Source organism: Delphinus delphis, chromosome 4 (genome assembly GCF_949987515.2).
Source record: "Delphinus delphis chromosome 4, mDelDel1.2, whole genome shotgun sequence".
In the NCBI taxonomy this organism is placed as follows: domain Eukaryota; kingdom Metazoa; phylum Chordata; class Mammalia; order Artiodactyla; family Delphinidae; genus Delphinus; species Delphinus delphis.
The window spans coordinates 113563330-113579459 of record NC_082686.1 but is presented as its reverse complement, the minus strand read 5'-3'; the positions used below and the strand labels follow the sequence as shown (position 1 = coordinate 113579459).

At 31.8% G+C, this 16130-nt stretch overlaps 1 protein-coding gene across 1 annotated transcript in view; it reads left to right on the top strand.

Moving 5' to 3' along the window:
• Positions 1 to 16130, top strand: part of STAG1 (STAG1 cohesin complex component) — a 425011-nt gene that overhangs the window by 372152 nt on the left and 36729 nt on the right. The window contains exons 17-22 of the mRNA XM_060011307.1: positions 1148 to 1240; positions 1342 to 1431; positions 1592 to 1795; positions 2777 to 2847; positions 4284 to 4371; positions 13043 to 13123. Of these exons, the coding sequence (XP_059867290.1) occupies positions 1148 to 1240; positions 1342 to 1431; positions 1592 to 1795; positions 2777 to 2847; positions 4284 to 4371; positions 13043 to 13123 (627 nt within the window). The remainder of the gene's footprint in view (positions 1 to 1147; positions 1241 to 1341; positions 1432 to 1591; positions 1796 to 2776; positions 2848 to 4283; positions 4372 to 13042; positions 13124 to 16130) is intronic.

Below are 16130 nucleotides of genomic sequence, written 5' to 3'. Positions count from 1 at the left end.
TACAATTTTGTTGGATATTGACAAATTCCCCTTCATAGGTATTATGCCATTTTTGCTGTCCCATCGGAGATATTGTGAGGATTAAATGAGTTCATGTGTGTAGAGTGCCTGACACAATGACCGTTTAATCAAAATAGCTGTTACCCTAAAGTGCACATCCTTAGACCTTTCCTACATTGTCAAATGAATTTCAAGACTTCTCAATATCCTGCATACATTTCTAGATACATATTTCACTTTACATGTAGCCCCTTTAATTGCTTTGTGCAGAACTAAACATGGCACTTGGTGGTAGATCATTCCAAAATGTTTACTTTATATGTTTAAGAGGTTGAAAAGCAACCTGAAAGAAGAATCAGATAGGAGGCCCTATTCTTTCATACATTCTCAAACATTGGGGTTTACATTTATAAAGTGGCAATTTACATTGGAATGTTTCTGTCCCATAAAACCATTCAACATTATGATGGTAAATTCCTTCAAGATAATAAACTGCAGAATACTTTGGGAAAATAATTATCCTAACTGAGCCTGCATTTTAGTATTTTATTTTTGGAACCACCTATAGTTTAGCTAGTTGAATACAGGCTAAGGTGAAGGGCTCTAATCTGTTCAGTGATCACAGGCTGTACCCCTCTGTCTTGATTATTGCCTAACAGATTTATGGCTTAATTACAAGAACAATCAAATATAAATGAGTCCAGAGACATCGTTAGTATATGCTTTAAAAATAAGTGAAAATTTACTAGCTGCTGATGGTATTAAAAAAGGATTACTTGCTAAAGTACTTTTAGAATAGTTTATTTAACCTAGGGGAGATAACTGTTAACATATTGAGATTAAAACTCTAGAAAAATTATTTCTCCATTGGTTCCAGTATTTTTATATTCATAACTGGTTTTTTAGAAATGTTTTTGTTTTTACTTAAACAAGTAGTAACTTATCTAAAATAAGTAGCTATTTAATAAAGTAATAGTAATAAAATAATTTGAATAAAACTAGATACATTTATTTTAGTAGTTTGTTAATAAGCTTTTCTGAAAATTCTCTGTTATATTATCTGCCAGTGCTTCATCATCTTTGTAACATTCTAGATTTATAAATTAGTACATGACACTCTTCTTTGCCCATTTAAATTTATTTCTAGGTGCTAACTGCCAAAGAAAGGAAAACTCAGATTGATGATAGAAACAAATTGACTGAGCATTTTATCATCACACTGCCTATGTTGCTATCAAAGGTACAGTTTCATTTACAGTTTTGTGATAATATGCCACTGAGTTTGCTTATTACACTGTACTATTAAAGTAGTTACTTTGTTTTCTTTGCTTCTCCTTCTAGTATTCTGCAGATGCAGAGAAGGTAGCAAACTTGCTACAAATCCCACAGTATTTTGATCTAGAAATTTATAGCACAGGTAGAATGGAAAAGGTAAGACACTATAAAATTGAAATTCTACTATTATAGTCAGTTTTATTAACTGAATTATTTTATTTTCATGTAATATATAGGCTTACTTGTTATATGACAGATGCTTTTTTTAAATTTTTGTTAATCTAAATATCATAGTTTTTCTTTTTTTCCTCCTCAGCATCTAGATGCTTTACTAAAACAGATTAAATTTGTTGTGGAGAAACACATAGAATCAGATGTTCTAGAAGCCTGCAGTAAAACCTATAGCATCTTATGCAGTGAAGAGTATACCATCCAGAACAGAGTTGACATAGCTCGAAGCCAACTGATTGATGAATTTGTAGATCGATTCAATCATTCTGTGGAAGATCTATTGCAAGAGGTCTGTTTTAAAGTTAATGTGTACATATAATGATTTTGGCTAATAATTTTTCAAGGTAGCTGAGTTTTAAATTGTTTCCATTTTAAAATAAAATCTAGTAGAATTCTCTACTTTCAAAACTTAGCAGCATTATTGCAGTTGTTCATTTTATGAAGATCAGCCTCAGTTACACTTCATTTTTATTTTAAAAATCTGTTTCATAAAAGACAGACTTTTTTTTTCTCTTTTAAAAAAGGTCTGACTTTTCTTAAGTCATTTTTTCATTTTCTATTCCTGGGGCCTAATTTGCATTTTAATATTATTGAACTATTACGTGCTAATGAATAGAACATAAAAATTGTGTGCTTATAAAGGATAGCTGCTTACCAGTGGTGTGCCTAAGATAGCAGCAAGCATCTCCAACTGGTTATTTTTATAATTATTTCTGTGATTCCTGTCTCTTGCCCTCTCCTTTCAATCTATGTAAGGCAATCTGGAATTCCCACAGCTTTGTATGTCCTGACGGCCAGGCTGATAGGATTTACTTTTAATCCATGTAATCAGTTTTCCCCTACTTTAATTTTTAATTTTAATTTTTTTCAACCATTTTTTGATTTTCATTGTGATTTTGAAGTTGCAGATGTAACTGACAATCAGTAAAATCTTTGAAATAACCAATAAAATCTTTAAACTACCTATCCTTTCACTCAGCAGTTTCAAGGAATTTATCCAAAGGTATTAATCAGAAAATTGTACGAAGTCACATTTATGACATTGTTTAAAATGCAAAAGTGGTTATTTCTGGGTGTTGGGCTTATGGGTGTTTTTTACTTTTTGTTTTTTTGCTTATTTGTATTTTCTCATTTATCAACAGTGAATATATACTATTTATATAATAAAAAAGAATTTTTCTTTAGGCAGTAAGTATTAATAGACTTCCATGTGAATTTGAGGATGAGTAAATTTATGGTATTAAGGTACTGTCTGCTGTTTTTTTTATAGGGAGAAGAAGCTGATGATGATGATATTTACAATGTTCTTTCTACATTAAAGCGGTTAACCTCTTTCCACAAGTATGTCATTTTATTTAAAGTAGATTTAATGAATAACCTATATTAGTCAACATAAAACAAACTGATTTTAATGTTTAACATCCATGTAACACTGGGAAATTTTAGAGAAATATTGAGATGTTGTGATGTTTTTATTATTCAGATTTCCTACAGATAAATTATGAGTTTTTATTATAATTTGATTACTTAAGGAGTAAGATTTATCATTCAGTGTAATGAATGTACACTGTACACTGTAAAAGTTTAAGATAATCAGTATAATTAACAAATTAGATGGGCTTATTCTGCAAGCTAGAGTTTTTAAAGGTATAATTTTCAGTTGATAGCTCTTAGAAATCTTACTAAATAAAAATCACAGCTTTGGAGAAAGCCACAAAATTATTTCTATAAGCTTTTTTTCCTGAATTGTCCTTGTTTGTCTAGTTTGTTTATTATTGTGTTCTTACTATGTAGACAGAACTGTTGGATTTGAATAAGGAAAAAAAGGCTCAGATCAATGAAATAGGTGTCATTTTCAAATTGTAATTTGCATATCCCTTGTAATGAAACATGCTTATCTTCTCCATAAAGCAAGGAAAATAAAGAACTTTGTTGTGAAAAAGCATGTTTAGGCATAGCCCTTACTTTGATGAATACTTCAGATTTCAAAAGCAGTGTCTAAAATCTAAGCCTTTTCTGTATACACAAGTACATTTTTGGAATTCCATGGAGAAACAAACTCTTATTTGAAAAAATATTTTGACATCTGAAAATAAAAGTTGACAACCAGTGTCAAAACTCCTATTTAAGAAAATATTTTGACGTTTGAAAATAAAAATTGACAGTGAGTAATTGTGCTATTTTTAGTAGCAGAGCTCATGAGAATTTACACTGTCAGTGTTATCTCATTCAGAAGTCCTCAGCACATGTAAATAGCTACACTAAAGTTTTGGAACTGTGCCATATTTCCTTTACCCTGACTTTGTCTTTATTTATCTCCATCTCGTGAATACAAATCTCTTTTTCAAAAATATGCATGTATTTATACTTTGAAATTCTGAATGAATTTGTTTAAATGTGCTTTAAAACATACTAGAAAGAAAGAAATGGTAACCTTCACTTTAACATATGAAGTTTTATTGTTTTTGATTTCTTTTAATGAATTCCTAATATCAGCTTCCACTCCGTCTTTCTCTACCCGTCTCCCTCTTCTCTTCTCCCCCTCTCATTCCCCCCTTCCTTCTTTTTTTCTTTCTTTCTTTGTTTTTTTCTCCCTCTCCTTCTCCCTCTTTCTCTTTTTCTTTCTAAGTTTGAGGACTTGAACATTTCCTTATGGAACTTTTACAGTTCTACTAGAAAATGAAGTTACTTTATTCTTCCCCCATTGAAACTGAGCTCAACAAATTTAAACCTTCCTCCACTCTAGAATAAAGTTAATGCATTTTTGTTTATTTTAGTGCTCATGATCTCACAAAATGGGATCTGTTTGGTAATTGCTACAGATTATTGAAGACTGGAATTGAACATGGAGCTATGCCAGAACAGGTAAGAGTTTATTGATATTCTTTCTGTGTCATTTTAGAAAGCTTTTCTGATATCGTGTAGGATTATCAAAAGCCTTTCATGGAACATAGTTGATAATTCTTAAACGCAGCCACTTCCTTTGAGAATTATTGCCATAGTGATTCAGTGTTACAGATAGATATATTATATCTTCAGATTTGAACAGAAAAGAATAGAAAAAGTTTGCTATAATGTAGCAAAAGTTTAATATTAATATTTAATTTTGACATAAACATTATGACTATTTTAGGGAAAATACCATTACTATAGTAGCAATTTCAAAACTTCATCAATTTAATATAATGAAAATTTCTGATCATGGCTGTATTTCGGGCACTGTTCTAGGTAATGATAATAGTAAGCCTTAGATATGGCTTAGTTTTTGTGGTGAATCATACTTACATAAGTTTGGAGGCCTTTAGCAGATTTTAGACTTTTTTGCATTCATATAAGTTGGAGTGAAAAGGGCAGGAATTCAACAAACTCTCTCCAGTCTGGAAGAGACTTGGAATAGTCAACTTAATTATCATACAGAGAATTAAGAATTTAATACTTCTGTATGAGAACTAACTTGTTACTTACTAATTAACAATTATAATTATTGCTAATTAAAAGTAACAATCTGTTATTAAGAATTAGGAGTTATTTCATACATTGCAGACACTCATTCATGTAGACCAAAACACCAACCCCATAAGTTAGGTATAAGGTGGTGTTTAGGTGTGAGCTCATCCATTCCTGTTTTGGTAATATGGGATGCTTAGATGACACTTCATTATACTAAAGTAATCAATAGATATAACAAAATTATAATTTCATGTTAAAAGTTCATCATAGAAACAATGCTTTATTATTGCTATGATTAACTCTTAAATTGCCTTAATTCATGTCTTTGATCTCTCCTTTGTAGCCGCTCTTAATAACAAATATCCCTGATTGTGTTAGGTGTTTTATTATAGTTTGTGGAAAAATGCTGAAAATTTGACCCCTTGTTTTTCTTCATTTATTGTTGACTCTTCAGCTTTGATCCTCTTTTCGTCTCAAACTTTTCAGTAGCCTAAATGCAATTCACTGATATTCTAAGCTGTGCTTCAGAGTTGAAAGGGAATGATAGAGTTAAGATAATCTGTTTTTTGATTTTCACATTTTCCTCAAGAAGAGAATAAGAATAGCACTTCTCTGTTTTATCTGGAGATTATAACTATATCTAAATTTATTTTTAATTCTCCATACCATCATTTATTGTCTTAGACCTGACTTGTTACAGTCTCACAATGTTGTTCTGTGATTATGTTGGTTTTCTATTATTTATTTTTACTGCATATGCATTATCTACCCAATTTTATTTTAATTTCTTTGAGTAAGAGAGCATTTATGTGAGATTTGCTTTAACTTTGTTAACTTCTTAGACACACATTCTTTATTACTTTAAACATGTGTATGAAGTTTGAATACCTCACTACTAGATTGTACTCTTATTCATTTTAGCAATCAGAAATGATTTAGCATTTAGCACCTCTCAGAAACATCTTTAGATACCCAGTACTGAGACTCCAAAACCCGTATTCAGCCATTTCTTCATAGGACCATGCAAGCTTACTTTTTTAGATTCCAACTCTGTTCCTTTTAATTAGAATCCAAGAAAATACTCTTTTAGAGCAAGGATATCAAAGAACTGCCAAAATGTTTGCTGTTTGTTAACCCTCAGTTATGCTTAACATTTTGAAGATACCTTAAAACTTTCTAGCTATTTAGGGGGAACTGTATTGTCCTTATATGCTTGACTGTTTGTTTTCCATGGTAACCATTTCAACTAGAAGTTTCACAGTCCCACTCTTCAGGATTAACTGAATTCTTTTTTCCTTCCTCTTTCTGTGATCTACCTTTTCTCATGTCAGTGCTATTTTAACGATTATAGTAGAATAGGTAAAACCAAAGTTTAAAAAATTTAGCTATTCTTAAAATACTTTTTTTAAAGTTGAATTATAGAAAAGTTTTAATCGAAAAATCAACTCTTATTTCCTTCAATTCATCAATTGTCAATAATTTTTCCCAGTTGTACTCTTACATGCTTGCGCGCCTCTCGCTCTCTCTCCCTTTCACTCTTCCTCCCCATATAATATTAATATGCATGTGTACAATAAGTATTAATAATATTTTTATAGCAATTTTTCTCCAGCCCAGGATCCAAGCCATAATAGCACATTGTATTTCTTTTTTTTTAGAAAATTTTTTAAAATAAATTTATTTATTTATTTTTGGCTGTGTTTGGTCTTCGTTGCTGCACATGGGCTTTCTCAAGTTGGTGGCGAGCGGGGCCTGCTCTTCATTGAGGTGCACGGGCTTCTCACTGCAGTAACTAATCTTGTTGCAGAGCACAGGCTCTAGGCATGTGGGCTTCAGTAGTTGTGGCGCATGGGCTCCAGTAGTTGTGGTGCATGGGCTCAGTAGTTGCGGCTCATGGGCTCTAGAGCACAGGCTCAGCAATTGTGGCACACGGGCTTAGTTGCTCCATGGCATGTGGAATCTTCCCAACCAGGGCTCGAACCCATGTCCCCTGCACTGGCAGGTGGATTCTTAACCACTGCACCACCAGGGAAGTCCCACATTGCATTTTTGTAATGTCTTTTTTTTGTTCTCCTTTAATCTGAATGGTTTTTCAGGCTTTGCCTTTCATGACATTGACATTTTGAAGAGTACAGACCAGTTATTTTATAGAATGTTCTCCATTTACTTTTGTCTGATCTACACGTTTAGATTGAGATTATGCATTCGTGGCAGGAATGCTACATAAATGATATTCTGCTTTCAGTGAATCACATCAGAAAGCACATGATGGCAGTTTGTTCAGTATTGTTGATAATTAATTTTGATCACTTTAGTAAGTAAGGTCTGCTGAGTATATCCCATGTAGAGTTACCATTTTCTTTTTTAATGAATAAGTAATCTGTGGGAATATTCTTTTAAGACTGTGTAAATAATCCTGTTTCTTATCAAACTTTGACATAATAATTTGAGCATTCTTTTGTGATTTTGCCTGACTCGTTTATTATTATGATAGTCACAAAATGGTAACTGAAGTGGCGATTTCCTAACTCTGTCATTTATTTTATATTTATTTGTTGGCCCTCTGCTCTAAGGAAGAACTTTCCCTTCTCCCTTTGGTTATTTATGTATTTATTAATTTGTTTACCTTTTTAAATTTCAAATTTATTTTTTAAAATTTAGTATCAGTGTGGACTCATGGGTTTCTGTTTTATTCCTGTTCTGTTCATCTGGTTAAAACAGTACTATTGTTATTCATTTTGGTGCTGAAATTGTTGCAGATTTAGCCAGGGGGAATTTCTTTCCAGCCTGTTCCTATGTGCTTTAAGTATTTTTTTGAGCACTTGCATACTTTCTGGCACAAGAATATGTTCCAGAGTCTGTTTATGCCTACCCCTATGCTAATGAATTCTTAACCTATGGAAAATATAAAACTTACTGCAGTTCCCTAACACAATAGTCATTCGTTTGTAAAGAACCCACATTTCAGAATTTATTGTAGTATTTCTTCATACATTTTTTTGTAAAATGAAAGCAAAAAAATATTAAAATTCTCCTTATCCTGTTTTGTGGCCTTTGTGCCAATTTCCTGTTGGTATATCTGTATATCTGTAAGTTTAAACCTTCTCTTAGGCAACATCTAAGAAAAATTAAATATTAAAATTCTGCTTCAATACATAGTTCCAAGAATATCTTTCCAGATTCTAAAAATTGAAAGGCAATAAAGAACAATTCATAAATTATTTTGGTAAATATATGCTGTATAACAAAATAGTGTGATTAAACCCATAAAGAAGGAAATGTAATCATATCAGTAACTTTAGACCTATCAAGCCATCAATAATAGAAAATTTAAGTTTTGTACTTATTATGTACCAGGTACTATTTTAAGTCTTTATGTGCATACATTTCTTGACGCCTCATGACAACCCTATAGAATATACATCGTTATTCTCATTTTATTGATTATGAAACTGAAACATAGAGATATTAAATAACTTGCCTAAAGTCTCATAGCTGTTGGCGTACCCACTTTAACCAAGCTTTTAAATTATTTTCATTGTCTCTTCAAATTTTCTACTGCTAATTTGCTACTGCTCTTTATAGTATCCCATGCCTTCTGATGTTTGCCCCATGTCAAACTCTTATTATTTTGTATTTTTTCCGAACTTCTTTTGCACTGTATTGTTTCATTGGGAATTGTGGGGAGAGATTAGATGCTGGTACTTAACCTATCATTGTGAACTGGAAATCAACACATTTCTTTAGACAGAACATAATACAGGAGTTGTTTAATTTTAGTCCAGTTTTTGCTTATGATTATATTAAGGCTTATTTGTTACTAGCTTCAGTGTTTGTGCTTTTCTTCGCATTTACTCAAAATTATTACTGCAAACTCTGCTCTTTGCCACACTGATTCTTATTTTTTTAATTATTATACAGTAAAACTGACTTGTCTTCCTTCCTGTGTAAAGTTATGAATTTTAACATATGTATAGATTTACGTAGTCACCACCACAATCAGGATACAAAACAGTTTCATCATCCCCGAAACTTCTTCATATTATCCCTTTATAGTCATATGATTGAGCTACTTACAACTCCTGAAAACCACCCATCTGTTTTCCATCACTATAATTTTGTCTTTCTGAGATTTCCAAATAAATGGAATTGTACAGTATGTAAACCCTGAGCATAATGCCTTTGAGATTAATCCACGTTGTTGTGTGAGTCAGTAGTTGGTTTGTTTTTACTGCTTAGTTGTATTCCATCGTGTAGATACACCACAGTTTGTTTTATTCATTCAACTGTTGAAAGATATTTGTGTTGTTTCCAGCTTTTGGCTATCACAATAAAAAGTGCTATGAATATTAGTATACAGTCTTTCGTTTGAACATAAATTTTCATTTCTCTAAAGTAAATGCCCAGGAGTATAATTGCTGGGTCTTATGATAAGTGTATGTTTAACTTCATTAGAAACTGCCAAACCATTTTCCAGAGTGGCTGTACCATTCTGCATTTCTTCCAGCAACGTATGAGAGTTCCAGTTGTTCTGCATCCTCATCAGCACTTGATATTGTCAATACTTTTTACTCTAGCCATCCAAGTAGATATGTAGTGGTGTTTCACTGTGCTTTTTAATATATATTTTCTTAATGCTAATGATGTTGAACATCTTTTCACGCACTTATTTACCAGGCTTATGCCTTTTTTGGTGAAACCATGTTGATTATTAATTTGTACCTAAAGGCTCTTTTTAAAAGGGAATATTAATGTCACTCATGTTAACCAAGTATAAATATGATAAAAAGATCAGTTTTGGATATTAGAAGCAGACTAGTATTAAGTTTAGTTCACTCTTTTTTTTTTTTTTTTTTTTTTTGCGGTACGTGGGCCTCTCACTGTTGGTGGCCTCTCCGGTTGCGGAGCACAGGCTCCGGACGCTCAGGCTCAGCGGCCATGGCTCACGGACCCAGCCGCTCCGCGGCACGTGGGATCCTCCTGGACCGGGGCACGAACCCGTGTCCCCTGCATCGGCAGGCGGACTGTCAACCACTGCGCCACCACGGAAGCCCTAGTTCACTCTTTTGTCATGTACTTGTGCACTAAAAAATTTGAGCCTCCTTCCCCTTAAAGTCTCTTGCAAACAGAAAAGTAAAAGAGCCTAAATTTATCCCAGTCATTATGTGGATTTTCAGAATTTTAAACATGTCCTATATGTGTAGATAACATATATCTGCACATGCATTTATTAGTTTCCTGTCAGGTTTTATTTTCAGGCAAATTCAGTTTTTCTAAACTTTAAACATTCTAAGAGTTTATCCCTTGGTCTTAACTTAGATGTAATAATACAGTTCATCTTCATTTTCAAGATATATCATTAGCTGTATGTTGAATGATTCTCATTGATTCAGTCTGCTAATCAAAGGTAGAGCTAACTCCTTTAAATAGATAAAAGTAATTATTAAGAAAAAAGGCTAATAAAAAATAATTTTTATGTTGGTTAAAGTAATGCTAACTGCTATAATAGATTAATCTCAATATCTCAGAGGCTTAACACAATAGAAATTTATTTCTCACTTACATAACATTAAGGCACAATTAAAGAAAGCAGCGTGTCACTGCACTGCCAAGTCATTCAGGGACCCATGGTCTCTTGGGTTATTGGTATCCTGCTGGCGGATAGGGAAGGAGAAGATGGAGAAGGCAGTCCTGCTTCTTAACTAATTTTTGCCCAGAAGTATGCAATATACATTACTGTGTCCTTCCAGGTACATCATTACCTTGTGGAAAAATGAGGTCAGAAGAGTAGGGTTGGAAGAAATTCTTAGTCATCAGACTAATAATTGGAATTATTTGAAGATCCTTTCCAGGGTCAGAGCAGTGTTAGTCAAGAAAAGGCAGAAGGACTGTGGTGCTAATAGGTTAGAATAATCTCTTTTGGCATTTTTGTTGTTTTATTGCTTGTCCTTCTTGTTTTACATGTACTACAGAAAGATGAAGTTGCTAAATAAACGACTTTTGACGAGTTAGGATAACATTGCTAGTATAGGGGATAAAATCAATATGACTGATGTAAAGCCTGGAAGGAAGAGTTTTGAATTTTCTTTTGAAGTTTGATCAACTGTATTGTTATATAATTATACCTGTGAGAAAGCAAAATATTTCCCAGTCAATGAGAGTGAGGTTTTTATTTTAAAATAATACAGTGGAGCCCTTTTAAAGTAAATGTATGATGAATACCAGTATATTGAAAATTAAAATGGAGATGCTGTATTGGAAATAGGTATTGAAGTGACCAATCTCTCTCTTCTCTTATAACCACATCTAAGAAACTTGTGTGCACAACTTTGGAACACACTTTGAATAATTCCTAGTATATAGGTCATAGAAATGTAGAAGGAAAGGAAATGATATTTGTAATGATTAGGATAGATATAACCAAAATTAGGCAGTTCTTCAACATTACTTTTTTCCATATCTTAATTTCCCGTTGGTTAATGTTCATTTGTATATCACTCTTCTAGTAATTTAACAATGCAGATTGTTTCAAATTCAAGAAAAAGTTTTAAATCACACAAACCACTTTAGTACTTCTTAGTATAAAGTAAAGGTTATCACAAGGTGTCTCAGAACCAGAGGTGTACCATATTGAGTATCCCCTAAGTATAGTAAGATGATTTCTTTAACATTAATGTTCATAAGTTGACAGTGTTTCAGTAGTCTTGTTTCTGGCATTCTGACATGAATCAATCATTTAATTATCATGTTTAATAAAACCCTGACATCTCATTAGTTTTGTATGAAAAGCAGCACCACTCATCCCTCTAATTCTGATGAGTTATTTTCAGTGCTGAGTAGGTGCATTGGAGATATCTTTTACTTACGTGATCTGAAACCTGAAATTTTTAAAGTAAAACCAGCCAAAATTGTACTTCCTGAAGCATTCCACTTACTGATTTCTCTTTTGATTTATTCTCCACATTCTCTTGGGGTTTTTAGTTTATCAAGAGAAGAAAATAATAGAGACACTATAATAATGGAATATCATATTATCAGACATGCTTTATTGCAATAAAGATGTACCATGTATTCAAACAAAAATGTAGTAAAAGACCTATCCAAAATGAACTTTTCTTTTTTATTATGATTCTTAACCAGTGTTTATTTTCCTAAATTCTTCTATTTGTCTCTCTGAAAAATATGGATAAACATTTCACAGAACAGGAATTCAGGCCCAATAAAACATGAAAAGGTGCTCATCTCCATTGGTAATTAGAAAAATGTAAATTAATACCACATTAAGATACTACTCATACATAATAAAATCACCAGATTTAAAACATCTGATGATATCAAATGTTGGTAAAAACATGGAGCCGCAGGAACTGTCAGACTATTAGATACAGCCACTGTGGACAAAAATTTGGTACTATTTACTGTAAAGTTAAATATACACATACTATATGACCCAGCAATCCTGTTCCCAGAGCAGTGATTCTCAAAGTGTGTCCAGGGAGCTTGGGGGAATTTCCAGGGCAGGCTCATAAGGTCAAACTATTTTCATAATAAGAGGAAGATGTCTTTTGCTTTCTCTCACAAACGTAAATTGGAGTATTGGTGTCATATCAAAGAATAGCCACATTTTTCTACAAAGACTAAACTGTGACACAGTATTTTCTTCATATACTTCAATCATTGTTTTGTATATGTTTTATGCACATTTCTGTATGTGTTGTATTTTATATTAAAAATTCTTTAAAGCAAAATAAGTAATCATTTAGGTATAAAATTTGGATAAAAACAATTTCTTCAGTCTCCCCTTAAAAATCTGACTGAGCAAAGTATTCTGACAGTGCAGTTTTGTTTAAAGTGTAGTATCATTTGGGTCCATATTTATCGAGATACATTGTATCTTTATTCTCTAGACTGATATGTTGGTTTTGTCTTTTTTTAACTAAATATTATTTTATACATTCTCATTAATTCTACAAATATTTGAACTTGAAACCTTATTGTAAGATAAAAACTATGATAAATATTGTTCTCTTAATATTGTACAAACGTAAATTATGTCTCATTTGTTTGAATTTTTTATTTGATACAGATAGTCGTACAGGCACTGCAGTGTTCCCATTACTCGATTCTTTGGCAGTTGGTGAAAATTACTGATGGTTCTCCTTCCAAAGTAAGTAAGAGTTTCTGTAGGCAGAAGGGGTACTATTAAAGCAAAATAACTTTGCTTAACTCATTATTTAATAATTTATTTTTATCAGTTATTGTAATAAATTATAATTTTAATAAAATACATAATAATGTTATCAATTATTGCTTTATCCTGTATATATATTTTACCTCTTTGGAAGACAAACAGTTTTTCGAGCAATAGACACAGAGTTATATGTGTATACAAAGTTTAAATTCTTATAAGAGGTAACTGTTGTTGAAACCACAAGAGCTCTGATAGGCGACATGCTATAAAAAAGAGAATAATATTGAAAGACAAAAGTATGTAGCTTTCAGTTCTGGCATTATGGCACCTTGGGGCCCAAACTAAAGAATACTTTTTTTTTTTTAAGTTTACATTGTTGGATAAAATTTTTTTTTTTATTTTTTAATCTACACGTGACCATGCAAAACAAAAGGGAAAATACAAACCAGAAGTTAAGTGAAACTAGGATCCAAGAGAGTTAAGCATAGTACTAAAGCCTACTTAACCTTGAGGATATTTTCTAATCTAGGCGAATCCCAAGGCCCTCTGGAGGAGGAAAGTCTAATAGGTAGCATGTCTCCTTGATAAATTTGGGATCCTAAAGAGCTACACCAGCATGAGGGTAAATTAGCAATAAATCCATACCAGTTCCATTCATGGGGGAATATAAGGGAAACAGCCTGTCTTAAAATTTGTCATTAATTAAAGGGGGGAAAATAGGTCACCCATGAAAGTTTATAACCATGAGCTAACTGTCACATAGGTTTGCACCCTAAATCCATACTATTTCTGTGGTCCATTAGAAAAAAAAAAAAAAACAGAAAAACAAAATAAGATTTTGATTTAAAATGTTCTGTAGTGGTAGTATTCCCAAGCAACCTAAGACAATCAAATATAAATCCTTTCTGAAGGAACTTGCCTCAAAGAGTTTTCCACAAAGTTTTAAGAAAAATGAGCTCACGGCAAAAACAAAAAAAACAAAGAAAACACTACTAAAAAGAAAATTAGAAACCATGAAGAGAATCAGACTAAAAAAGTATTTTATACATTGGAATTATCTGACTTAAATATAAAACAAATATGTTTCAATTGTTTTATGAAATCAAAGAGTCTTGAATATATGAGTAAAGAGCAAACACTTGATAAAGAACCAAATAAAAATACTGTGATGTTTACATATCCTCAGCTTAACAAAACACAAGCTATTCAACCAGTAAAGAACGTAAATAATACATTTTCATGTATAAACAACTGCTTGATATGGAGCGTTCTTTTCTCGGAGAAAGAATTTCTTTTTGTCCTTTCCTATGAATAATTTGAGGATTTCTTTGCCTTTGGAAGTAATTGGGGTTTTTTTTCTATTTTATTAACAGTTTCAGTCTTGAAAAACAAAACCACTTTAAAACTATATTACAGTTTCATATTTTTTTAAATGTTATTTTATATGGTAAGATTAAAGGAGATTGAATATATGTAAGTTCAAATTTGAAAGCAAGAGTTTATATATTATACACAATTACTTTTATTCTGATTTTTTCACCTGGTTGACTTTTATATTGGTTTTCTCCACTGATATCATTTTGGTTATCTGAGTTATTTGTATTTTAACTGAATGTTGATGACTACATTTTAGTAAATTTGGAATATACACTAGCCTAAAACTTTAGCATAATTAGTGGTTATTTCCTCCATTTAATTTAAATTTTGTCCTTTTACAACTATGTTCCATAATTAGAGTGAGAATCTCTATTCTTGGACCTACTTCTTTGAATATTTTCTATTTTTTTAATCCTGTTACAGCAGAATTATTTTGAGATTCCTTGCCTTTCTGTTTAATTTTCATCTGATACATTCTCCTAATAAAAATAACTTCCTTTTTGTCATTAATCATTCTACAGATTTTGTTGTTGTCATTGCCACAGTGGCAATGCAGATTTTGCAGGCAACACTGATTTTCTTCATTCCAGAAAGAATGCCATAGCATCTTTTAGGTGCTTTATTGTTCAGTTGATTTCCATTTGTAGTTTTGTGTGCATTTATATCACATGTGAACTTCTCCTTACTTAGGTGTCTCTCAAGTTGTTTCTTCTCACTTTGAAGTTGTTGATAATTTTTGTAAACCAAAGTATATTTAGTAATCGTGTATCAGTTGCATCTATAGTTTAAAAGTGGTTGTCTCAGAGATAATCTTGAAAAACATGAATCTTCAGGATACATGCAAACTTGAAAAATTAATCTTTCGTTGCTAATATTCCTCCTTTTAAAATAATTATTTTAATGATTCTTACTTATAATAATCACGATCAGGAATTGCCAAACTTTCTAATCCCCTATATGATATAGGATATCTCTGAAAATGTAAGAGCCACATACATCAGCTTTGTACACATGTAATCTATATTATTAACATCCCACTTGATAAGATATCAACTTCCTAAGTATTGTCTCAGCCACATCATTAACTTGTGTAAATAACCTTTAGGGAAGTCACTTAAATAATTTTAAAATAGATAATTTATATCAAAGCATTTTATCAGTTGTAAAGGGCTTTCCAGGTACTAATAACAAGTGAAAAATCACTTATCTGTGTCTCAGGTTACATTTTATGAAATTTAAAGTTGTATTGGGCCAATTCTTTCTAGCTCTAGAATTCTGCAGTCTATGCTAAGGTTAATAATAACTGCTATACTGAAGATGTCTGGATAAATATACAAGAATCTTAACAGTGGTTACCTCTGGGAAATAGAAATTCTTTGGGGGCAAGCATACGAAGGAAAGAAATTTACTTTTCCCTTTATACCTTTTGATACTTTTTGAGGGATTGTTTTTGTTGTTGATATTTAAAGTGAATATTAATATCACAAAAATTAATTTTTAAAAACTACTACTACGAAAACTTCTTGATTCTCCATCTTCTAATCATAGGTTTTGGTTTATCACATATAACTCATTGAGTTGTTGGGCCTGAATGAATACTAGAAAA